Consider the following 25,928-nt stretch of genomic DNA (forward strand, 5'->3'; position numbering starts at 1 on the left):
ACTTTGTGCTACTTAAAGCCTCCAGATGGGATTACATCCAACCAGGGAGTTTCTGTACAACAAAGAAAACCAGCAACAAAATAAAAAGGCAACCTACAGAATAGGAGAAAATATTGGCAAAGCACATATCTGATAAGGGGTTAATATCCAAAATCGATAAAGAACTCACACAACTTAATGGCAAAAAGCAAACATGGGCAGAGGATCTGAATATTTTTCCAAAGACATATAAAGATGACAACAGGTACATGAAAAGGTGGTCAACCATAAAACTGCAAATCAAAATCATAATGCAAGATCATCTCACACTTATCAGAATGGCTAGTATCAAAAATACCAAGAAATAATACATGTTGGTGAAGATGTAAAGAAAAGGGAACCTTTATGCACTGTTGATGGGAATGTAAATTAGTGCAGCCACTATGGAAAACGATATGGAGGTTCATCAAGAAATTAAAAATAGGACTACCATATGATCCAGCAATTCCACTTCTGAGTATTTATCTGAAGGAAAGAAAAACACTAACTCAAAAATATATCCGCACCCCCATGTTCACTGCAGCATCATTATTGTCTTGCAGCCAAGACATGGAAGCAACCTGAATGTCCATCAATGGATGAATGGATAAAGAAAATGTGGTATATGTATACACAATGGAATGTTATTCAGTCATTAAAAAACTAAAAAAAGGGAAATCTTGCCATCTGCAACATATAAATGCATTAGACTAAGTGAAAGAAGTCAGAGAAAGACAGATATTGTATGAATCCAAACAAATACCCAAACCCACAGATAACGGAGAATAAATTAGTGGCTGCCAGAGGCAGGAGGTGGGGAGTGGGGAATGGGCAAACTGGGTAAATGCAGTCAAAAGTTACGGATTTCTAGTTATAAAATAAGTCCTAAGGATATAAGGTGCAACATGTTCACTATAATTAATACTGCACTGTACCGTATCCTTGGAAGTTGCTCAGAGAGTAGATCTTTACAGTTCTCATCCTAAGAAAAAACTAACTTTGTATGGTGACAGATGTTAACTAGACTTACTGTAGTGACCAATCAAATCATTATGATGCGCACCTGAAACTAATACATGTCATTTATAGCTCAACTAAAAAAAAAAAAAAATTGTCAGCATCCAAATCACATCTCTATCTTTCGTCCCGATACTATCGCTCACTAAACATGAGCTTCTTAGAATGATACCATCTTTGAATCAACAGTGCTTACCAAATGCAGGTAGACTCAAAGGTATCCAATACACTTTTAAGTGTATTTTTTAAGTATGTGTGTTTATGTGTATGTATATATATTTATTTACTTACTTAGTAAGCTCTACGCCCAACACGGGGCTTGGACTCACAACCCCAAGATCAAGAATCACACATGCCACGGTCTGAGCTGGCCAGGCACCCCTGCAGTGTACATCTTGTTGTAAATTAGTAAGTTGGTACTGAGGTCTCACTTATCTGTTCACCCTGACATCCACAGTCAGCATCCCTGATCAACTCACAGGCACTGACAAGACTGAGTCTGCAAAACTCAGACTGGGAGGCCCCTCTATCTGCTGCACCTCTACACATCTTCTATTCAAAGCTTTTACATTTGATAATTTCAGAAAGCATTCTTGGTAAAACGGAGTGCTCTTAAGGTTATTCTTGTACATGTCTTACCAATATTCCTGTGCATAAGAAAAGGTTAGCAATCATCCTCTCTAAGCAACAGAGAAAGAAGAAAAAGGCCCGCTACGTACAGCCGAAGCAGTCTCTTTGCTTTCAGTTAAAGCTCTCTCCAGGTCGCTCAGACTCTCTAATTTGGTGCTTTTCTTCTTTCCACTTGGCAAGGGCTCCTTTAACTTTCTCTGCTTCCTCTTCAATCCCAAAAGCCCAATATCACATCGAGGACACAGCACCTAATGTGGGACAAAGCACAACCACCAGTAAAATGGATTTCAGATAAAGCATTAGGAAGTCCTCAAAGAAAAGCCTAAGCAGTAGAAATGATGTAAATTTCTTCATATCTAACATTTTCTTTGTAACATGCTGCTCTGAAGCCAAAAAACTCTCCTCTTCGAAGAAAGGGAGGAATTTCACAAAAGATTGACTTTGATTCTAGGTTGGATTAAACAATAAGTTGAATGTGAAATATACCAATTCCAGTCATAATGCGCTACCAGCATCAGCTTAACAAAAAATACAAAAAGTACAACTATAGCACTTTATGAAAGGTGGATGAGATCATTTACAGGATTATTAAATGCAAATGGTGAAGCATGGCCAAGGTTAAAAATCCAATTTTAACACAGATTAAGGAACTTCAACGAGAAAAATGTTCTTCTTTAGCCATCAAATGCTATCCTAAATGTAATTCAGGTAACATTTAAAGGTTATTTCACTGGAAGTTTAGAAGAATCTCCATGGCTCTACTGAAAAAAAATAACTCATAGAATAACAGATCAATTAGTGGTGCCACCTTTGTGAGGGAAGGGACTGCATGTTCTACAAGCTATGAGATCTAAGGTCTTGTAGAAGGGCTGGTTGAAAACTTACCTCTAAAAGAGAATATGGAGAATTCTCAGTCAAGAATGTATTAGCAGCACATTCTTTCCAAGCCTGAACCTCAGCTACTAGTAATTCCAGTCTTGGTAAAGAATTCAGATGTACCGGGATAGATCGGCCTCGTGTAACAAGTTCTATGAGTGTGTCTAACACTGGCACACGTCCTCCAACCTAGTGTATCAAGAAAAATTGTAGCATCTTAGAAAAAAGAACACATCTCTGTGAAGTAGGAAAAGCACGATTCAGAGGAGGCCTACATTTCAACATGTTAAATTCATAGATGTTGATGAACAAAACCTCCAGCTGACCAACAGTGATGGGGTTAGGGATGACCTGTGCTCCTTCACTTAACAAATAGTTAAAGACCTAGTTTGTGCTAGGTCCCAAGGATACAACTATGAACATGACATACACTATGATGATCCCTTTGTTCTGACTTCTTATGCCCTTCTAAATTCACTTGTCATCTTGGTCCCTACAGATAGCCTGAAAAAAATTCAACAGAAATGTAGACTTGCAATAACTAACAGGTTTTCACTAACAGTACTAACAGTACTTAATTCCAATCCATCCAATGATAAATTAACTCAGTATAAATCATTCAGAAAACTGGGGTGCCCAGGTGGCTCAGTCAGTTAAGCAGTCTGAGTCTTGATTCTGCTTAGATCATGGGCTCACAATTCGTGAGTTCGAGCCCCACATCAGTCTCCGCACTGACAGCACAGAGCCCGCTTGGTATTCTCTCTCTCCCTCTCCCTCTGCCCCTCCCTGCTCATGTACACATACATGCATGTGCACTCTCTCTGAAAAATAAATAAACTTTAAAATTATTCAGAAAACTAAAATGAGGTGAAAAGTCCCACTGCTTCTCAAACTTTACTATGTGTTAAGAATCATCTGGAAAGCTTATTTAAACAGTTTCCTGGGCCTCATTTCCAGATATTCTGATTGAGGTCACCAGGAAAGAGTCCATGAATTTGCATTTCTTAACAAGCTTGCAGGTGATGCTGATGCTGTCAGTACTGGGACTCTGAGAATGAGATACCCAAAGTGGAAGAATAAAAGCATTAAGTTGCGGGGCAGGGGACATTGATGTTGCTCTAATACAATGGTAAATCTTAGCATCACTAAGTAAGTCATCCTATGTGTCTCCTAATGTGATACAATACAAAGTATACAAATATCACCTGATATTCCAATATTATTCTAAGTAAAAAATATTTAACTTGAATCCATTAAGGCTAAGAAATTAACTTCCAATTTACAGGAAATACGGAAGATAGAATACACCACAAAGAAATAACCAGACAAATCTAGAAGATAGAACTTACCATAAGATAACTGTTCTAGACACTGACATGAAAAAAAGTAGGGTAGAGAGGAAAACACTGCAAGATTCAATTAGGTGCAACATGTGGTCATGGACTAGATAAACAACCAGAAAGGACATTCTTGGGAAACATGGGGAAAACTAAATATAGACAGGAAGCTTGATGTTTCACTGCCTTTTTTTTTTTTTTAACGTTTATTTATTTTTAAGAGAGACAGAGTGTGAGCCGAGAAAGGGCAGAGAGAGAGAGACACTGAATCTGAAGCAGGATCCAGGCCCTGAGCTGTCAGCACAGAGCCCAACATGGGGTTCGAACCCACGAACCACGAGATCATGACCTGAGCCGAAGTCTGGTGCTTAACCAACTGAGCCACCCAGGCGCCCTGATGTTTCACTGCTTTTGGTATTTATTCTTACAGGACTGGAACCGTATGGACAAAATTGTTCTGGTGGACACTTAAAAAAGGTGACTCACAAATTATATGCTATCTTATAGTATTCAATTTAGAAATAAATGGAATACTTCCTGTGTATAAAGCAGAATACTGGATAACATTGTAAAATACATAATTCACTAAATATGAAAAGGCTCCTTGTTGTTAGTCACACCTCTCCATTATGTCCTTAAGTATATGATACAAGTAAAGATCAGGCTATTATTTCAGGAATGGAGCAAAACTTACTTTTTGCCCTTGTGGGCACTACTGAAAACACAGTAGTAAGTAACATATACATTACAAAATATGAACAGAGTATAAGACTATCCAGAAATATGTCCTCTTTCTGATTTCACATGTTTATCTCTTCTTAATTCAATGACCTCACCTTACCTTTCTGGCTGCCATCAATCATAAGTGAAAAGGGGGACCAAAACTAAAACTAATCACTATAGTTCCAACCATCATTAACAAGAACCTGCATCTAAAACTCCCACTAAGGCCTGTTTCGGATTCTGTGTCTCCTTCTCTCTGACCCTTCCCCGTTCATGCGCTGTCTCTCTGTCTCAAAAATAAATAAACGTTAAAAAAAAAAAAATTAAAAAAAAAAAAAGGGGGGGGGGTGCGCCTGGGTGGCTCAGTTGGTTAAGCGGCCAACTTCGGCTCAAGTCATGATCTCGCGGTCCGTGAGTTCGAGCCCCGCGTCGGGCTCTGTGCTGACAGCTCAGAGCCTAGAGCCTGTTTCGGATTCTGTGTCTCCCTCTCTCTGACCCTTCCCCGTTCATGCTCTGTCTCTCTCTGTCTCAAAAATAAATAAACATTAAAAAAAAAATTAAAAAAAAAAAAAAAAACTCCCATTAAGGAAGTTTATGTACACAGTAAATACTTCCCTTCATTTCTTCTTTGGCTAATTGGGGTCACATCTTAATTATGTAATAATATTTACCAAACAATATATCTTCTCTTCCCTTTTAACTAAAATAAATACCCAGATATTTTGTTATAAACATCTGGCTAAAACTGTGTGGTTTGGCATTTCTTATTAGAAACTGATCAATTAGCACTACTTAAAATTAAATATTCAGAAAACCAGATAGTATTTTATTCTTAGAATCCAATGGCTTCAACAAAACAGAGCTTGAGACTCAAGAATGAGATAGACTAAATTTTTAAAAACCTAGCCCATTAAATAATTCAAAGGTCTTTTTTCTCAATAGGTCCATTATTAGACTTACTACTGATTTACAATGATTACAGAGATAAAGGAAGACACTCCCCACAAACTACTTTTCGAATGAAGTTATCCAGCTGAAACTGGGTAAATCACAGAATGCATTTTGTCTGTACTTTGATAATGCTACAAGTGAATTCAACTCTTTTTTTAATATATAGGCAACTCCTTAAATATAACATCTAACATTGGACCACATATATTTGGTGCTAATTACTATGGAGAATTACTTTGGAACTTGTTAAGTTTCATTTCTTTTGTAGGGATCAGGAGGCACTTTTGTTTAAATCACTACTTGGTGAAAACTTCTGCGCCTTGGGGCCTAGTTTGGCTATGTAATCAAACAACCAGATTAACAAACCAACAAGAGACACTTGTACTCATCAAAGATTGAAAACTACCTTTCTCACCCTTTCACAAAGATGGCACCAAAGGCAAAAAAAAAAAAAAAAAAAAAAAAGGAAGCCCCTGCCCCTCCCAAAGCCAAAGCAAAGGCTTTGAAGGTCAAGAAAGCAGTGCTGAATGGCATCCACAGTCACACACACACAAAAAAAGATCCACAAATCGCCTACATTCCAATGGCCCAAGACACTGGGTCTCCAAAGGCAGCCCAAATATCCTCAAAAGAGCACCCTCAAGAGAATCAAGTTAACCACTATGCCATCATCAAGTTCTCCCTGACTACCAAGTTAGCCATGAAGAAAATAGAAGACAACAACACACTTGTGTTCACTGTGGATGTCAAGGCCAACAAGCGCCAGATCAAACAGGCTATGAAGAAGCTCTAGGACACTGACGTGGACAAGGTCAACACACACTGATCAGGCCCAATGGAGAGAAGGCATATGTTTGACTGGCTCCCGACTATGATGCTTTGGATGTTGCCAACAAAACTGGAATCATCTAAACTGAGTCCCACTGCCTAAATCTAAATTTTTTCAGAAAGAAAAGAAAATTAAAAGAAAAGAGAACAAGAGAAAAGAGAAGAGAAGAAAAGAAAAGAAAAGAAAAGAAAAGAAAAGAAAAGAAAAGAGAAAAGGAAGGAAGGAAGGAAGGAACTACTTTTCTTCCCACAAGTTCAATTTTAGTTTTTCTTCAATCCTCTACCAAGTACTCAAGTTTGTTAAGAGAGGCTCCCAAGTTCCCAGAAAAAAGTTGGTTGAATTATCTAAACTTTAAATATTTGAGCCAAATGGTCAGGGTAATAGGTGGTAGGTAAGTACACCTACATAAGTTCCAATACAATCATGGCGCCTGGGTGGCTTAGTCAGTTAAGTGTCCAACTTCAGCTCAGGTCATGATCTCACAGTTTGTGAGATCGAGCCCTGCACTGGGCTCTGCAATGGTGGTGCAGAACCTGTTTGGAATTCTCTCGCTCTCTTTCCAAAATAAATAAATAAGCTTAAAAAGTTTGACTATAATTATTAATTTGGCCAACCAAAAACACTGAATCTGTGTGGTGAGATCCAACATAGTACCCTTTACAATTTTTCAATTACTGTTCTTCTTAGATGCACTTACACACCCAAGACAGTTTTTTCTTAAACCAACCTGCAGGGCCTCTACATCCTGAAGCCAGTCCCTGGCTCTCTGCACTGAGTCTTTCAGAGCCGCACCATTTGGCAGATAAGCGGGGATCTCCTCAATCTCCTTAACTGCCGTAGCAAGGCTAGTCAATGAATGCCGAGGTCTACAAAAATGAAATATAAGAACTACTTAACATGTTATATGGTGGTTCATTTTTCTTAAGATTTCCTAAAGAAACTAGAAAAACCATTTCAAAGGAAATTCAGTATAGCAAATACCTTTTTTCAAATGTCAATAGCTACTAGATATCACAACTTAACAAAAGTTTCAAATGTCTGCATAAAACTTAAGAGCATCCTAAGATAAAGGAAATGACTCGGTAAAGCATTTAAGTTCTACTTATTCTTGATTTTATGCTGGTATAACCACGGACTTTTCATTTGCAGATGGTAACTTAGTGATAATTTACTATGTTTTACTACGTATACTGTCAAGACTCATGTAATTTTGTTAGGAAAATTTTAATTCTCTAGGGTATCAACACACCAAAAGCACAGCATCAAAAAATGTTGTGCTCTCTGCTCAACGACCACTATTTTAGGGTTACCAAAGAATGTCTACAACCATGAATTTTTTAACACTGTCAATTGGACCAACGAAGATGTATCAGACAGAAAGCAAAATTAGGGAGGGGCTGATCTTTCTCCACTCAGATGATTTGCCTGAGTCCAATCAAATCTCTCAAACACAGATAAGGTGTCCTGAATTACTAAGCCACAGCACAAATGTACATTCCCACTCCTGTTGGCAATTACTGGCACTATCTTCATTTTACAGAACAGTGCATATTAACTCTCAGACATTTCAAAAAACTCCTTGCGTTCTTATTAACTGCGGATTTAAATAGTTTTCCACGTAATTGTAAAACTTTTATTCTCTCAAAGATGGTTTCATTGGCTTCCAAAAAAAATTTCATTAAAACAACTCTATAAAAGGCAAGTCCATATGAATCATTCACTTCACAATCAGTAAAGAAGAAACTAGGATTCTTTTACCCGAGTTCCAAAGCAGCCCCAAATACCTCCATTATTTTCTTTTCTACGTGTATTCTACACGCACAACCGTAGCTTCTGAACACCTGTCACATGCCAACGACTGTGCTCTATTGCTCTAACATGGATATGATTACCCAACCCTCCCCAAGAGAGAGGTGAGTTTGCTTTTTCACCTGGCCTTGAGAAGACTCTTGGCTTTGTCATCCCAGTGCTCTGACACCGTAAGCAGCTCCTGAAGCCGGGCCATTGCTTTCTCCACTGCTGAATATGGGGCTAGACCCACCCCTAGGTCTATGAGACGTCTCATATCATCTAGTGTAAGGGAGCTGGGGTCTAGGCAAGCTTGTTGCACCTCTTCTAGCCAGCGGGCCTGCTCCAGACGGACACGCATCTCAGCAAGCTGTGGAAGTTCAACATCAAATTCAAAGCTGACATCTAGCAAGTCTTGCAGCTCAGCAGCACTGGGCATCTCCTCAGAAAGCAATTTCTGGCTATGCTGTTGGAAATCTTCTACACGATTCAAGAGATCCTAAAAAAACACAGGTTGTTGTATAAAAATAGTAATTTCAGTAACTGGCTTCTTTCATACTTAGAATCCTCAATACATATTCAATGTGATGCTCCTTCCATCTCATGCGATTTTATCAATAACATGGATAAATGACATAACACATAAGCCAACTGACAGCTAAAACTAGTGACTATCACAGACCTTTTACCAACTGTGAGGAGTAGCAGGTGGTCACTTTCAAGGTAAAAATTTCCAACTTTATTTCTCCTGTGTAGACCTGTTATAATCTCTTTATACACACACACACACACACACACACACACACAACACTCAAGTAGGTTATTACAAACATCTGCAAAGAAATGTACAAACTAACTACCCAAGATGACTTAAGCATGTCATCTGAATTTATTTACAAAATAGAGCGAAACCTTGGATTGCGAGTAACTTGCTCTGCGAGTGTTCCGCAAGACAAGCAAACGTTTCTAATAAATTTTAACTTCATAAACGAGCAAGGTCTTATAACACAGGTAATACATGACGCCAAATGTCACGTGATCACAACTGAGCCAACGGTTCTTGAAAATCGCTTTGATATGTAAGCGTGTTAGATCACAAGCATGTTTCTGGAACGAATTATGCTCGCAAACCAAGGTTTCACCGAATAGGACTACCAAAGTACTTTCCCACAGCTCCCTCTATAGTTACCTTTAGCAAAGGCGTTTGACTGAGGACACATGGAAGAGCATACAGTTGTGTCACAAACTGTCTGAGTTCATTGACTGTCAATTGATTTTGGGATTTTCCTCCACCAGATCGGTATCTGTAAAGGCAAAGGCCCGAGGAAGCCATGAGGACATAATATATTCACCATTCCCCTATTCAGTGTCACAGGAATACAGGACAGAAGGAAAAACCAATTCACAACAGGTTGCCAAGTAGAGCCACTTAAGAGTGCAACCTCAAACAGAAGTACATACCTAGTTTGCCTTTTGCCATTAAGCAGCTGCTGAGCGACAGAAGCACACTTCTCCGCGTCCTGTGTGACTAAGCGAAGGTGGCGCAAAAGATCATTGTCTGGGAATTTCTTCATTTCCGATTCCTCAATTAAAGCCTTAAAGCTCACAAGGCCTAATAATAAACAAAAGGCCATCTTTTCTGTAATCAGTATGTTTATACGAGTGGTATGAAACACAGAGGAAGGGTTTGCTTTTATCAGTTATCTAAAATACTTGTGGTGTTTTAAGACATTAACAGATTTGTCCATCTCATTTTTATTTTTTGGCTGAAGGTAGAGTGTTTTTATTTATTTTTTAAGTCTCCTTTATTTTTAAGTAGTCTCTATGCCCAATGTGAGGCTCAAGCTCATGACCTAGAGATCAAGAGTCACATGCCCTTCCAAAAGAGCCAACCAAGTGCCACCTTTAACACTGGTGCCAGCCAGTGTTAGAACACTTTAGAGTGTTTTCACAAGTGCCTAGAGCTGCTCTTCAATATGGAAATGTCTAGACCTGAAATGTTTAAGATATGGAAAACAACAGATTTGTCAAAACAGAGCAAAAGCAGATTCTTATTGTTACACAGACCACTCCTGTCTCCTGCACTTGGCAAGTATGCAGTGTGCTCAGAGAGAGTGATACTGAGACCTTCCCCTAAGTAAAAGAAGGGCAGATTTACCTGTTGGGACTACAGAAAGGAAAGAAAGTGAAAACACTCTGAAAGAGATGGCGGGGAGGGGGTGTGCCTGGGTGGCTCAGTCGGTTAAGCGTCCGACTCTTGGTTTCCACTCAGGTCATGATCTCACAGTTTCGGGAGTTGGAGCCCTGCATCGGGTTCTCTGCTGGCAGCACAGAGCCTGCTTGGGATCTTCTGTCTCCCTCTCTCTGTGCCCCTCCCCTGATCATGCTGTCTCTGTCTCTCTCAAAATAAACGAACTTAAAAAAAAAAAAAGAAAAGAAAAGAAAGAGATGGGAAAGGAAGTAGTGACTTTCAAGGTAGTAACAAGAGACAGAAACTTTGACTTTGATTAGCATTAAAATGTGACAAACTAGGGGGGTGCCTAGATGGCTCAGTTGGTTCAGCATCTGACTCTTAATCTCAGGGCTCTGAGTTCAAAAGCCCTACGATGGGCTCCACCCTGGGTGCAGAGCCTACTTAAAAGAGAAGAGAGGTGGGGGCAATGATAAACCAGAGACCCATAACTTAATAACATGCTACCTCTGTCTTGAGATCTAGTTTTAATTTTTTTTAATGTTTATTTATTTATTTTGAGAGAGCGGGCGCACACATGAGTGACCAGAGGAGGGGCAAAGAGAATCATAAGCAGACCCTCTGCTGTCAGCACACGGCCCAACATGAGCCCTGTTTGTGAGTCACAAACCATGAGATCATGACCTGAGCTGAAATCAACACTTGGACACTTAACTAAGCTACCCAGGTGTCCTGAGATCTAGTTTTTTAAAAAAAAATGTTTTTCTAAGGTTCCATATAAAATGTGAAACATTTTTGTACTGAGACAAGAAGTGTAAAAGTTATTCTGTTTCCGAATACTATGACCTTTGTTAAATATACGATCTTGTACAATTCATAGATCAAGATTTTCCTGTGATGGAAAGGGCATCTGCCTCATCCACTAGTGGCTTTATAACTTTCTCTGCTAACACTCCGTAAACCAGCATCAGGTCGTTTCAAGTAACCTGTTCATTGGTAACTATGTTGGCTACATTACAATCAGTCCCAATCTGCCAATCACCAAGAACATCACATACTTTTCTTTTTGTTAATCTTTGCCTCCAAAGCTTCATTCACATTCAGGGCCCATTCGTTGTAAGATTCTGCTCGAAGCTTCAATGCATTCATCATGGGGTAGAGATCATCCAGAGTGTATCTGTACCTAGAAACAGAGGAGCAGACATAGTTTTGAGATGTCTGGGCTTGGAGAAAATCACATATTTTACACGCAGTACTTCAGCCCTGGAACAGGAACGCCACAGAGCTTTTATTAAGGATTTAGGGTTTTCCAAAGAAAAGATCATTTTTCCTACTCACCTCAGTTTATATTTATAAGGGGGACAGGAACACAATTCTTTCACATGATGCAGGCAAACAAGCAGGCCAGGTTTACAAGAACAGGAGATGGCAGACATGAAGCATGTCGTTTTGCATTTTATACACTGACGCTCATCATCTGGCAACAGCTCAAAATCCATTCTTTCTGAATCAATTACTCCCTAAAATAAAGTGTACTTTAGAGACCTCCAAAGGATAATATAATCCACCGGCCCCCAAGAAAACTACATAACAGCTGAGTTTAAAAAAAAAAAAAAAAAAAAAAAATGGGTGGGAGGGCCTTACGAAAATAGGAGTGCATGATTAAAAATGTCTGGAATACAAAGTAACAACAACCTAGCTACTATGGGCAAGGTAAACTACCTCATTTGTTTAGAGAGAACCTCTTTTTGGACAAGGTAGGCCCTTATGTTTGGTCATTGTGATCAGAGTGTGTATGAAAACAGTTATCAATAGGATCGTGCACTACTGACATTAGCTGTTTATTCTACTACAAATTGGCTCTGTCCATAATCTGGATATAGACAATAAAAGCAAAAGAAATGTATATACTTTCTACTTCAGAGGAAATATTATACAGGAATTCAGAGTAATAAAAAGAACAAGAGTAAATAAAAAGGAAGGAAGAGGAAAAGACTGTCATGAAGGGATTATTGATGGGAAGATGCTTAGTGGTAGATCAGCTCTCACATGAAAAAGTTATCTAAAGGGATTATTATTTATCCAAAATGTTAGAAAAACATACAATAAAGACTACAGTCATAATGAAGTATTTCCTAATTGAAACAGTATCAAGAAAAATAAGATACTGAACCAGTAAATTTCAACTGCAGTTTGTACCACCTGACACCTGGAGAGCCCTCTAGGATATACTTTTGTCACTCAAAGATCAAGCGTTTACCACCTTTTCTCCTTATCTAAAAGGGAATCCAAATCCAACCATGAAAGTGCCAGAAGCTGATTAAGTCAATTTATGAGACACCAAGCTCCTTTGTTTTACTGTTACTCTGTATTTTAACCTTTTGACCATTTTACTTCCTGATTACAAGGACCAACAACGACAGAGGAGAGTAAGGAAACCACTAATGAATGAATTTTGGTTTTAAACTGGAACTGATCATTAAAAAGGACTTGGAAATAAAAATGGTTGCACTTTTATTTAAAATGAGATTAAGGACCAACTTTACAGATTTTCCTTGAGAATGACCCATATACAGTTTGCCCAATTTTAGTTTGTAAATTTCCACATCTAGAAAAAAATTTTAAGTTCTTCAAGTTTCAAAAATGAGTTACCATTATTGCTATAAGACCTTGGTAAAGGCACTTAAACCCTCTGGGCATTGTTTTCCCTAACTGTAAAATATCAGGGGAAGGTGAGTAAGCTGTTGTTGATCTGTACAGGCTTCAGGGAGTCAAAATTCAAGGATTCTATCTAAAACAGCACATTAAAAAAAAAAAAAAATGAATGTGACTATTTATTTGCAGATACCACTGTCCCCAACAGTCTAACAAAAGCTAATAAACAATTGAGTTTATTAGCAAGGTTGCAGTATACAAGTAGTCAATATACATAAGTCAATTATATTTATAAATATAAGCCATAAACCATTTGAAATAAAAATTGTTTTAAAGTATCATTTATAACAGTACCAAAAAACATAAAGTATATAATTATAAACCCAAGAAACTATGTATAAGATCTGTATGCTGCAATCTACAAAATACCGAATGAATGAAATCAAGATGACTTAAATAAATGGTGGATATACTATGTCCATGAACTGGAAGAGTCAACATTGTTAAAATACCAATTCTCCCAACTATATTCATGGACTTAATGGAGTTCCAATGAAAGCCTAACAGGTTTTTTGGTAGAAATCAAAAAGCTGATTCTCAAATTTATATGTAAAGCAAAGGAACTAAGATAGCCAAACCAATTTTTAAAATGAACAAAGTTGTACGACTCACACTACCTCATTTCAAGATTTATTACAAAGTTACAGTAATCAACAGCATAGGGTAACAGCAATAGATAAATGCATAAATTAAGAGAATACAACAGAATGTAGAAATAGACCCATATAGGTGAGTCAAATTTCAACACAAAGGTGCCTGGGCATTTCCACAGAAAAAGAACAGCCTTCTCAAGACCTGGTGCTAAAGCAATGAGACACCCATATGAGGAAAAGAGTCATCCCAACCCACACCACACCTTACACCATAAATAAAAATTACTTGAGATGAGTTAAAGATTCATATGTAAAACCTAACACTAAAAATTCTAGGTGACTGACTATACAGGAGAAAGTCTTTGTGACTTTGGGTTAGATACGATTTCTTAAGGACATAAAAGACATGCAAAAAAGAAACAACTGCTTAACTGAACTTCATCAAAATAAACTTCTGCTTTTACAAAGACACTGCTTTGAGAATGAAAAGACAAGCCACTGACTAGAAGAAAATATGTGTAGAGCACCCATCTGACAAAGGATTGGCATCCAGAATACACAGAAGTCTCACAACAATCCAATAAAAAGGGGGCTGGGACAAAACACTTGGACAGACACTTATCAAAGAGATACATACACAAGTAGTAAATAAGCACACACATGATAAGATGTTCAATAAATCAGTAGCCATTAGAGAAGTAGAAATTAAAACCACAAAGAGATACTAATACACATCTATCAGAATGGTCTTAAAGGAAATTAGACTAAGAAAAGACTTCTTAAAATGGTACTAATACGTGTAAGAATTTTACTAAGTAATGCCCTGAGATATGCAATTAGAAGGATTCCAGAACCTTACCAATTTACGGACAGTTTCTCTTAAAGCTTTCTCATCCTCAATCATAATGGCCATGTCTTTCTGAACAGTTGAAGCCACGACGACATCTAGTACATCAGCCTTGGAAGCCATCTTGCAAATCATCTCATCGTGGGAAAATACACAATAGCGGTGAAGCAAACGATAATGCTCCACACACTGTCGGCCTAATGGCAGCTGGGTCAAAAGACAGAGAATACATGACATTCATTCATCTTTCTCCTTCCTATTTCCAAAGACTTTTGACCATTATCAAATTACTAAATATGATATTCTGGGTCATAATACAAATATCAACCCTAAAACCAGACTCTAAGAAGCCTTGGGCCTTTTTTTTTAATCTTTGCATCTCAAAAGATCTGGCATATTAGGCAGTTAAAAAAAACCAATGGACTTGGGTGACTGGCTGGCTCAGTCAGAAAAGCATGCAACTCCTGATCTCAGTTGTCATGAGTTCAAGCCCCACGCTGGGTATAAATAAACTTAAAAAAAAAAAAGTATTAACGATGTATTATTGTCTATAACAATGTAAACTCTAACTGGACATAGGAATTTACACATTTCCTGAAACAACTATGCTGAACTAGTGTGGGTTAACCTACTCCAGGGAATAATAATGCTCCAAAGTAGAACAGAAAATAATTTTAGATACAGGTGGTACTATTACACAGGAAAGCACTGAAACAAGGTTATAATTCATTAGATTTAACATCACACACTTAAACTAGATCTTTTTATGTAAATGAAAAGTAATATTACTAATACAAAAAGTCTACTTTACAAGGCACCTGGGTTTGGCTCAGGTCATGACCTTGTGGTTCATGGGATTAAGCCCCACATAGGCTCTGTGCTGACAGCACAGAGCCTGAGCCTGCTTGGGATTCTCTCTCTCCCTCTCACCTGCTCGCACTCTCTCTCTCAAAATAAACAAACATTAAAAAAAAAAAATCTAGGGGCGCCTGGGTGGCTCAGTCAGTTAAGCATCCAACTTCGGCTCAGGTCATGATCTTGCAGTTCATGGGTTTGAGCCCTGTGTCAGGCTCTGGGCTGACAGATTCGGATTCTGCTTCGGATTCTGTGTCTCCCTCTCTATCTCTGCCCCTCCCCTGCTCATGCTCTGCCTCTGTCTCTCTCTCAAAAATAAATAAATATTAAAAAAAAAAAAATCTACAACCAAAACCAAATACATCACTGAAAATTGCTGTCCTGTAGATAATTTAAGCTACTGCTGTATAGTCTTAAGACTGAACTGTTTGTTATGAGTTTGCAATGAAATCCTGAATTTCACCGAAAATGTAAATCAACAGACTCATTTATTCATCAAGTCTCACTTTTACAGAAGAAAAACATTATCAGCTGAACCCAGTAGTGCGCTTAGTTAGTACAGCCCTGCTTTACAATGTGATGCCAAGTACTCTATCTCACTATGGATGGTAAACAATTTGTAAACCAGCCATTTGAGCAGCAACAGGTTTAAGCAACCATACACATGAAAGCTTTTAAAGTATTATATACCATTTCTGTAGGAAAACAATACATTTGAAAAGGCTCACTAAGTCATAATTACATACCCAATCAACAGTGCAGAAGTTAACAGCCTCAGCAAAATTAAAACCTTGATTAAAACCACTGTGGTAGGCTCTTGGAAACGTAATCACAAACTCCCCAGCACACTGATTAGTTCGGTAAACCTATAGAGACAGAAATTGGAGATTTTTAGTGACATCCGTGAAAGACAAACTGGGCACAGACTATCAGATAAGTCTCCAGAAAGGGAAGCTTTCTGCTAACTAAAAGTGAACCATAAAAAAAGAACTACAGTAGAAGAATCAGAGATACTCGTTTCTGTCACAAGATGGAATAGTACCCCAGACTAGTAGGCTGATTATTAATATCTGAATAGAACACATGGCTTTTACTACAAAAATTTGGCTACATCCAGGATTAGGACACATCTTTCTAAATATAGCTACAGTTAAGAATATTCTAATTTTATTATACCAAAATAGGATCTCCTACCACCAGTCATCCCATACAGCGATCTTGATTTAGGCCTCAAACTTACCTCCCAACAATTCCCCTTTTCTCACCACCCACTCAACGAAGAACAAAACAAAACAAAACCCTGCATTGGGGAGCCTGGGTAGCTCAGTCGGTTAAGCATCTGACTTCTGCTCAGGTCACGATCTCACCAGTGTGTGGGTTCAAGCTCCGTGTCAGGCTCTGTGCTGACAATGGAGAGCATGCTTGGGATTCTCTCTCTCTCCCTCTCTGTCTACCCCTCCCTGAGTCATATTTTCTCCCTCTCTCTCAAAATAAAAAACTTAAAAAAAAAAACAAAAAAACGTGTATTAAGGCAGCAGTCTCTTGGACATCAGCCTTAGCAACATTTTTCTGGATAGGTTCTCCTCAGGCAAGGGAAATTAAGCAAAAATAAACTACTGGGACTACGACATATTAAAGAGCCTTTGCACAGCAAAGGAAACCATCAGTAAAAATGAAAAGGCAACCCACTGAATGGTAGAAGATATTTGCAAATTATCTATCCATTAAGGGATTAATATCCAACAACTCAACACCAAAAAATAATAATAATAATAATAATAATCCAATTGAAACGTAGACATGAGTAGACATTTTGCCAAAGAAGATATAGAGATGGCCAGCAGTAGGTGACAAGATGCCCAATATCACTAATCATCAGGAAAATGCAAATCAAAACCACAATGAGAGAGTTTACACCTCTTAGAATGGCTAGTGTCAAAAAGACAACGAAGGGGCACCTGGGTGGCTCAGATGGTTAAGCATTCAACTTCGGCTCAGGTCATGATCTCACGGTTTGTGGGTTTGAGCCCCGCATCGGGCTCTGTGCTGACAGCTCAGAGCCTGAAGCAGAGGTGCCTGGGTGGCTCAGTCAGTTGAGTTTCCGATTTCAGCTCAAGTCTCTATTTCAAGGTTTATGAGTTCAAGCCCCGCAGTGGGCTCACTGCTATCAGTGCAGAGCCTGCTTCTGATATTCTGTCCCCCTCTTCTCTCTGCCCCTCCCCTGCCCACAGTGTCTCTCTCAAAAATAAACATTTTTAAAAAATTTGTTCTTGGGGTGCCTGGGTGGCTCAGTCGGTTAAGCATCTGACTTCGGCTCAGGTCATGATCTCGCGGTCTGTGAGTTCAAGCCCCGCATCAGGCTCTGTGCTGATAGCTCAGAGCCTGCAGCCTGTTTCAAATTCTGTGTCTTCCTCTCTCTCTGACCCTCCCCCGTTCATGCTGTCTCTCCCTGTCTCAAAAATAAATAAATGTTAAAAAAAAATTAAAAAAAAAATTTTTTTTTTTAATTTGTTCTTAATTAAAAAAACCTATAGTGCTCTAGGCACACAGATCCTCAGGCTGAACTTACTCCCATAAAATAATAAAATTAAGTATCTTTTCAACATCTCTCTCTCCATCTTGTCCAAAATGTAGTTCCTGGACTAAGAGTATTAACACCAACTGGCAACTCGGAAATGCAAATTCTCGAGCACCACCCAGACTAACAGAACCAGAAGCTCTGGGGGTGAGGTTCAGCCATTCGGGGTTCAGATATAGGCGGAAGTTTGAAGACCACTACCCACCACATGGGCACAATCCCTTCTACAGGGAATAGTTCCTCCCCTCTACCCCCAAATCCACCAAAAATATTCTTTATCAGAGCTCCAAGTCTTAGTTCAAATGATCATTACAAGTCCTTTCTAATTCTCCCTAGAGTTAGTGCATCAGCCTCATAGTTGACAGCACTGTTAAAGCACACCACTGTTCCATTATCTGTGTAAAGAGTATCTGTCTTTAACCCTTAAATTCTGAGTCTCAAATGCACAGGCTCACTCATCCATCTCTGCGGGTCCAGAATCAAGCCCCATGGGTTCCTCAACTAAATCACTGAGAATCATGGCCAGACGTCTCATTTAGGGCAAGTTACTTATAACAAGTCAGAAAGATCAGTCAATATGAGGGGGAAAAATCAATGTGAAAAATACCAACACAAGGAGATGGTGGTATTTTGGTAGTTATTGGTCATTACTTTCTAAGCTAGTCTCCATGAATAATTTATGATCCCTCAAAGAAAAATCCTTTCCATCTGTCCCCACTTACTAGCCCGTGGCCCCCAAAGCATGAAATTTAGGTCACAGCAACATCAGGAATGCACTTTAGCGCAGTAACCGTACCATCTACATTCGACTTAGCTAACTGAGATGGACCCCTCAACTTCACACGCTTCACTCTGGCCTCCCTAAATATCTTCAGAGCATTCTCCAACAGGAAACCATATACAAGTAAGTGTCACTTTGTACACCAACCTCAGAGGTGGTATCACCAACAACAGCACCTTTCAGTCTAGAGTAGGAACCCTGAAATCTAAGCTCAAGAGCTTGCAATAAATTTTCTCTTTAAGTAAGCTTAATTGGGGTGGAGGTATAATACAACTAAGACCTACCAAGCATGGAGATCATTTCAGTTTATCATTCAAAATTAAGTTCAAATAGATTCCATAATTTTTTTTTTAAGGTAGGGACAGAGTATAAAGGATTCTGACACTAGAGCTTAGATCTAATTATTAGAACAGAACCTAGACATTTTCACAGTAATTTATACAAATAACATTAAGGTCTTTGTTTTGTTGCACTGAAAGACTAAAGCTATAAAGAAAAATTATGGTTTAGAAAGCTTGAATTAGACACTGGAAAAAAAAAAAAAAAAAGAAAGCATCACATTTAGTATTTGCAAAATATGGCTGCTTGGCAACCTAGTTATTAGCTGCAACAAATTCGTTTTTATGGTGTCCAAGGATCTAGTCTGACTGGCTTATTGCAGTATAGTATCCAATTACACCAAGCAGCTGTTTCTGCTACGCAGTTATGGTATGGAACACATAACCAAATCAATGCATAAAAAACTGAGTAAGGGAAGAGAAGTGGTAAATTAAGCCTGAGTGGCAGGAGGATTGACCCAGAACATACAGGCACTTCATGAGTCATCAGGGTATTGGGGTTCATGATGGTCACAAGCTGATGGAGAAGATCTGGCTGGGACACAAAGAGCTCTGGAGCTAGTTTCTTCATTACATTTTCTAGCTGCTCGGCAGCATACCCTGGGACTCCATACCAGGTTTTTGGCTCACCCCTGCAAACAGATTGTAAAAATAAATCAATCTCAAGAAATACATAAACATGAAATTTCATTAGAAAAAAATCAGTCTGCAACAACATAAACAAAAAATAGTTCACAAGTCGTATATTTCAGACCCTGCTCTGTTAAGATTATGCTACATAGGAATGTTCTGAGTGTCATTAGAAATGTGATCTGAACATATATGATGCATTTCCCCCCTTCAAATGTATAGAATTTGAACATGAGACTTTATATCCCAGGTCCCTCTCCTCCTTCCCATTTTTACCTGATCCTTTAGAAAGTGTAAATATCTAGAGTTTCTAAGAATATAAGATAACGTGTTAGCTACAGGGTATGTGGTTACCACAATTTCTTATAGCAATTGACAAGGGATGGCAATTCTCCATCATCCTTTTCCCTTGTCCGTTCTGACACGCAAGGTTAAATCAAACACTAATAAGGCAATTAGCACTTCTAAAGAGCTCTTATTCTTCAAAGCACTTTAAACTGTCAACCAATAAATCTGTAACATCCCTGTGAGGTATGGTAAATATAATCTTCATTTTACAGCTGGGAGCAATTGCCTAGGGAAGCAGAACTGATGCTCCACATATATTTGCCAACTCCCTCTTTCTTGTGGTACATTCTCAAATTCCTCGTGTGGGGACTTAAGTGAGTTACAGATCTTCAAATATTTCTGTACTTAGAAAAGCAAGGGAAATGGAGGGGGTAAAAAAAACAGATGTGAAAGAAGCAATCGCTTTGCTTAGAGTTTAAAAAAAAGTCTGAATATGTGCACCCGGCCACCATGCACACACGCACTGACGAAGCCCATTCTACTATGTATAATGACGCCAGAATTCAGCAGCACGAAATAGAAGCTGGCAGTTCCAAGGACCTGGACTCTAGCACCTAGACTTCACTACTCGTCCAAAGGGTATCTGAGCTGCCACTGGCATGGAATGGGATTTTTCCATAGTAAGAGCAAGGCTCAGTGCTTTTTAATCTTTCCATGAGTAAAGATTTTTCACTAAAATCTGTCTACCCTCTCTGCAGAAACATGTTGTACCTGAAAAATAGTGTGTGTACAATTTCAGGGGATTTATGGACTTCCTAGGAATCCTTAAGAACCACTGCCTTAACTTGTTAAGATGCCTGTTCCAACAGTAGTGAAAACTTGGGGGGGAAAAAAATAGCTCGTTACTTTTCAGACACAGTTGAAGAGTTAAGACACATCTGAGACGAAAAGGAAAGTTTCCAGCCCAGCTCGCAAACCATTTGTAGGTTATCTGGAACTTCTTACCAGTGCAGGTAGTTAATCGAATAGCTCCAGTGGTCTTCAATATGCCAACAGAATGAAGAAAAGCACATTCCTACATATAACCAAGGAAGTTTCATGCCACATATATCAGCGGTAATGTGAGCAAGGACAGACTGTTCCATCACTGGCATATTGTTCAAATTCCAGCCACTATCAAGATATTCCTAAAAAGAAAGAAGCAAACAAGGTATAAAGGTTTAGCTACATCATGCTAACGTTTTAGATTCTGCACGTTTCAGAAAGCTGACTGAAAACAGTCTTCAAAACAAAAAGGCTGGGATCAGAGGAAAGGAGGGGAGACCACTATGCTGACTTCTTAGATGCCCATATATTACTTCTGCTCAGTTCTGAACTTTATATAAACGGACTCATATAGTATACACTTCTGTATCTGCCCACTCCCTTTGTTCTGGCTACAGAGGAAATACATCGTATCAGTCTGTTTATATCAAATTCAAAAACAGGCCATCTAACCTATGGTGCTCCAAGTCAGGATAGTGGTTGTCCTGAGACAGGGAAGGTAGGAAAAGAGGGAGGACAAAAGGGGAACTTCAGGGGTAAGGTCTGGTAATAACAGGTAATGTCCTTATTCTTGTTCTAGTGCTGGTTACATGGGTGTATTCAGCTTGTGAAAACTCATCAAGCTGTGCACACTGTTATGTACTCATCTAGGTTAGATTTCAAAAAGGTTTTTAAAAAAAAAAAAATCTTCCTAAAAGTTTGCTATTGTGGAAAATACTAGACTCATAAACACTGAAGTTAAAAGATAAATAGGTCTGGTCCCAATCCCTCAAATTTTCTTTAGAAGGAGAAACCAAAGTTATGGACTGAAGGCACAGGGGAGGTTAAGCATCTCCCCACATCATCACAACGCAGTAGAACAGCTGGGACTAGAATTGTTCTGTGGGCTCTTTCTACTTTTCTTGAAATCATTAAAAATCTAGTAATCAAAAATGTGCTGAAAGTAATCATAAATATTACTTTAAGCCAACCAAAAAGAATTTTAATTAATAATTCAAGTTCCAACCATACATATATTTGCAGTAAGGCCATGAATGCTGTACTATGTCCTTTAGATAAGGATATGCTGAACTATCAGCTTTAAATGCAGGTCTCTGCTTGAAATACAAGTGCCTCACAGCTACAGCCTACCTCCTCTTCAGGTGAAAGTTTGATTTTCCCATCTCGGACAGGGAAGCCACTGCCAAATTCTTTTGAGGCAATATCGGCTCCATATTCTACTGTGACATCCTCTTCAATAGTGCTTACCAGTCGCCAAAATTCTTTCTCAACCAGTTCTGTGGGAACCATCTGGAAACAAAACAATGAGGAAGAGAAAAAAATGAATTTTTTCTCAGACACTCACAAACTACCCATGACCAATCTGAAGAGATTAGCTAAGTGACAGGAATCATAGGATAGCACCCTAAGGAAAATTATATCCATAACGTTCCACAATTGATCCCAGGCAGTTCACACATACACATTATTTTCTGAAAGCGACTGTCTAACTAAAGAGGAAGTACTGATTAAGAATTCAGGTTCCTCGGGGCGCCTGGGTGGCTCAGTCGGTTAAGCGTCCGACTTCGGCTCAGGTCACGATCTCGCGGTCCGTGGGTTCGAGCCCCGCGTCGGGCTCTGGGCTGATGGCTCGGAGCCTGGAGCCTGCTTCCGATTCTGTGTCTCCCTCTCTCTCTGCCCCTCCCCCGTTCATGCTCTGTCTCTCTGTCTCAAAAATAAATAAACGTTAAAAAAAAAAAAAAATTTAAGAATTCAGGTTCCTCTATCACCAACCTGGCTACGACTCTAAAAGGGAGTCAAGGAAAGCCAAATTCTGACATTCAAAAACTGGAGATGCTTTTTTGTATGGGAAATAGAATACATAACTTGATGGACTATTACACAGTAATAACAGCTGTGTGTGAAGGACGCTTTATCCGTGAGAGGTGTCCAAACACATTACCTGGGTGCACCTTACGCTCCTCTCACTAGGCCTGGCTGACAGTGCTGCAGGGAGCCATGATGAAAAAGAGTGCAGAACGTGAACAAAAGAGCAATTACTCTACAGCAGTACAAAGAGCCACCAGACGGAGTGTCTAGAATCTGTGGTTAATCCCACATGAGTCTAGAGACAGGTAACTTAAATGCGATCCCTCAAGGTCCTCATCTTCTAAGTAAAATGAAAAACGAAGCACAGAGAGAAGAGGTCACATGCATACCACCAACTGGTGAAGCAAACATACCAGAAAATAATATACTACAGGAGGTGTCAAAAGAACTGAAAATTCAAAAGAGCATATTTTGAATTTATAAGCCCATCAAATAGGCAAACATTTTAAGTAACTTAACAGCTAGCGTTAGTGCTTTTAGGGAAAAACAAATTCACTCATATACTGCTGGGTTCCCTTAAATGATACAGCCATTAGAGTAGGGAGAAAATTCATCTGACCTCAGTAAGCATGCCAAGAAAACAATCCAGCTAAAGAAATCTACATGTGTGAAGTGTCTGCTACAGTACTTTGTTGGTAAGTGAGAAAAAATACAACCCAAGTGTCCAGAATTACGGTAGGAAACCATTTAATTCTGGTGTACTCACTTGATGGAACATTAAATGCTGAATGAAACATGCTTATGCTTCTAAGAGCATAAAAGAAAATTTAAAATGAACTCACCCTGAAGTTTATAATACTTATGATAACACAACAACATACACAAGCATGCTGACCTGCACACAGGAGTCATTCAGTACATTGTAAAGCTTTCCTCTTCTTTTTTAAATTTTTTTATTTATTTTTAAAAAATTTTTTTTTTTTAACGTTTTATTTATTTTTGAAACAGGGAGAGACAGAGCATGAACAGGGGAGGGTCAGAGAGAGGGAGACACAGAATCCGAAACAGGCTCCAGGCTCTGAGCTGTCAGCACAGAGCCCGATGCGGGGCTCGAACTCACGGACCGCGAGATCATGACCTGAGCCGAAGTCGGCCGCTTAACCAACTGAGCCACCCAGGCGCCCCTCCTCTTCTTTTTTTTAATATGTCCTACTAAATATTGACAACTCTTTTTTTTTTTTTTTTAAGTTTATGTATTTATTTTAGAAGAGAGAGAGACTGCATGGGACAGAGAGAGAGAGAGAGAGAGAGAGAGGGAGAGAGAGAGAAAATCCCAAGCAGGCTCTGCGCTGACAGCACAGAGCCCAATGCAGGGCTCAAACTGGGAGATCATGACCTGAGCCAAAACCAAGAGTATGATGCTTAACCGACTGAGCCACCCAGGCGCCCGTGTAAAGTTTTCTTTACAGTACATTTGTTCAACTAAAAGCACTGCTGTTGGTCTGCTTTACTAATATTCTGTTACTGATGCTGTATAATTTGTGTGGAAAAGCCCCTCTTTAGAGAAACCAAGTGAAAAATCAGGATGTATTTTAAAGTATTACAGAATTTTAATATTACTAAACAAATTAAAAGTTCACTGTGCATAATGACTATCAAAATAAGCACCAAGTCAAATTTGTCTTCAGATACATCTTTCTACAAAAGTTATTAAAATTCTGTATCAAAGCAGTATGTATATACATACATGGACTGGCATGTTGAAATAATCAGATTTGAATGCATCTGCCATTTCCCCAAAAGTACGGAGGGTATAGTCCCTGGCTGCTTGTTCAAAGCCAAATGCCTCTTGTGGCTTACTACACTCCTGCCAAAATGAAAAAGAAGGGAAAAAATATTTTTATTTATACATTAGTTATATTTCATTTATATATATTTAAAAAACAGATTAGTTACGTAGTGTTTGTTTAAAATAGAAAAAAAAGCTGAATGGATACACTTCAAAATAACCGTTACCTACTGATTGTAAAATCATACTTCTATTTTTTTTTTACGTCATTCAGTCTTTAAGACGTTTTGCAAAGAGCATGCAATGCTTTCTTAAAGGAAAAAAACATTTTAGGTGTAGTTAAAAATTTTTTTTCTGCCTCTTAGCTCCTTGCATGGCTATAGAACTCACTGTCAAGACCTCCTTCCTATTCAGGTCCAGCCCTTTTTTTTTTTTTTTTTTTGAGCATCATTATTATCAACTGCTAAATCTAAAACCCAAAAGCAAAGAAAAACTTTTCTGAAGGAAATTCTCTAATGCCATCTCTGCCATTAATTCTTACCTGGGCCAAACACTTAGGACACCTCCAGTCTCCCTTGGGAACATCATGGAGAGGTGGGATCAAGCAAAAGGTGTGATAACTGTCATCACACCCATCACACAAAAGAAGCCGGTCTTCATCATTGCCACTGCCACATAAGAGGCAGACATACAAATCCACCTGTAGCAATAAAAATAGGTACAAAACAATGGGACATGAGCTACAATTTGATTTTGTGAAATTCTAAGAATAATCGGTCAGGCATAATCTAGTCTCTCCATCCTCCTTCAAATGCAAATGCTTCACCCTCTATAAGAGGTATTATATTTATTTATTTTGAGAGACTGTGTGCGTTGTGTGTGCATGCATACACAAGTGGGGAGGGGCAGAGAGAGAGAAAGAGAGAGAATCCCAAGCAGGCTCCATGCTGTCAACACAGAGCCCAACGCAGAGCTTGATCCCACAAACCGTGAGACCATGACCTGAACCAAAATCAAGAGTTGGATGCTTAACCGACTGAGCCACCCAGGCGCCCCATAAGAAGTATTTTAAATGAAAATGCTTCACCTTTTATAAGAGATATTTCACAATGCTTAATGCATTCCCAACTCTAAAGTATAATCTCTAAACTTTTTCAGTTGTGTATTTTAGTTAAAGTTCATTATTAAGATATCTAGCTTTTAGTAGTTTAGAGAATGATAATCTAGAAGAGTAGCAGGTAATAAATTGTCAGCTTAACCAAAAATAGAATTTATAAAAAATTCAATTTTGCCATGTTCAA

General features: G+C 38.8%; 1 protein-coding gene across 2 annotated transcripts in view; it reads right to left on the reverse strand.

Moving 5' to 3' along the window:
• Window positions 1-25,928, reverse strand: part of KDM5B (lysine demethylase 5B) — an 81,174-nt gene that overhangs the window by 12,459 nt on the left and 42,787 nt on the right. For both annotated transcript variants that reach the window (XM_078440783.2, XM_060644109.3), the window contains exons 8-22: window positions 25,169-25,327; window positions 24,586-24,705; window positions 22,161-22,319; window positions 20,991-21,172; window positions 19,537-19,699; window positions 16,117-16,236; window positions 14,528-14,722; window positions 11,699-11,880; window positions 11,419-11,543; window positions 9,631-9,781; window positions 9,359-9,473; window positions 8,313-8,668; window positions 7,109-7,247; window positions 2,551-2,730; window positions 1,755-1,913 (exon numbers count right to left, since the gene is read on the reverse strand). In XM_078440783.2, the coding sequence (XP_078296909.1) occupies window positions 1,755-1,913; window positions 2,551-2,730; window positions 7,109-7,247; window positions 8,313-8,668; window positions 9,359-9,473; window positions 9,631-9,781; window positions 11,419-11,543; window positions 11,699-11,880; window positions 14,528-14,722; window positions 16,117-16,236; window positions 19,537-19,699; window positions 20,991-21,172; window positions 22,161-22,319; window positions 24,586-24,705; window positions 25,169-25,327 (2,505 nt within the window). The remainder of the gene's footprint in view (window positions 1-1,754; window positions 1,914-2,550; window positions 2,731-7,108; window positions 7,248-8,312; window positions 8,669-9,358; window positions 9,474-9,630; window positions 9,782-11,418; window positions 11,544-11,698; window positions 11,881-14,527; window positions 14,723-16,116; window positions 16,237-19,536; window positions 19,700-20,990; window positions 21,173-22,160; window positions 22,320-24,585; window positions 24,706-25,168; window positions 25,328-25,928) is intronic.

Source organism: Panthera onca, chromosome F1 (assembly GCF_046562875.1).
Source record: "Panthera onca isolate mPanOnc1 chromosome F1, mPanOnc1 haplotype 2, whole genome shotgun sequence".
NCBI classification, from domain to species: Eukaryota; Metazoa; Chordata; class Mammalia; order Carnivora; family Felidae; genus Panthera; species Panthera onca.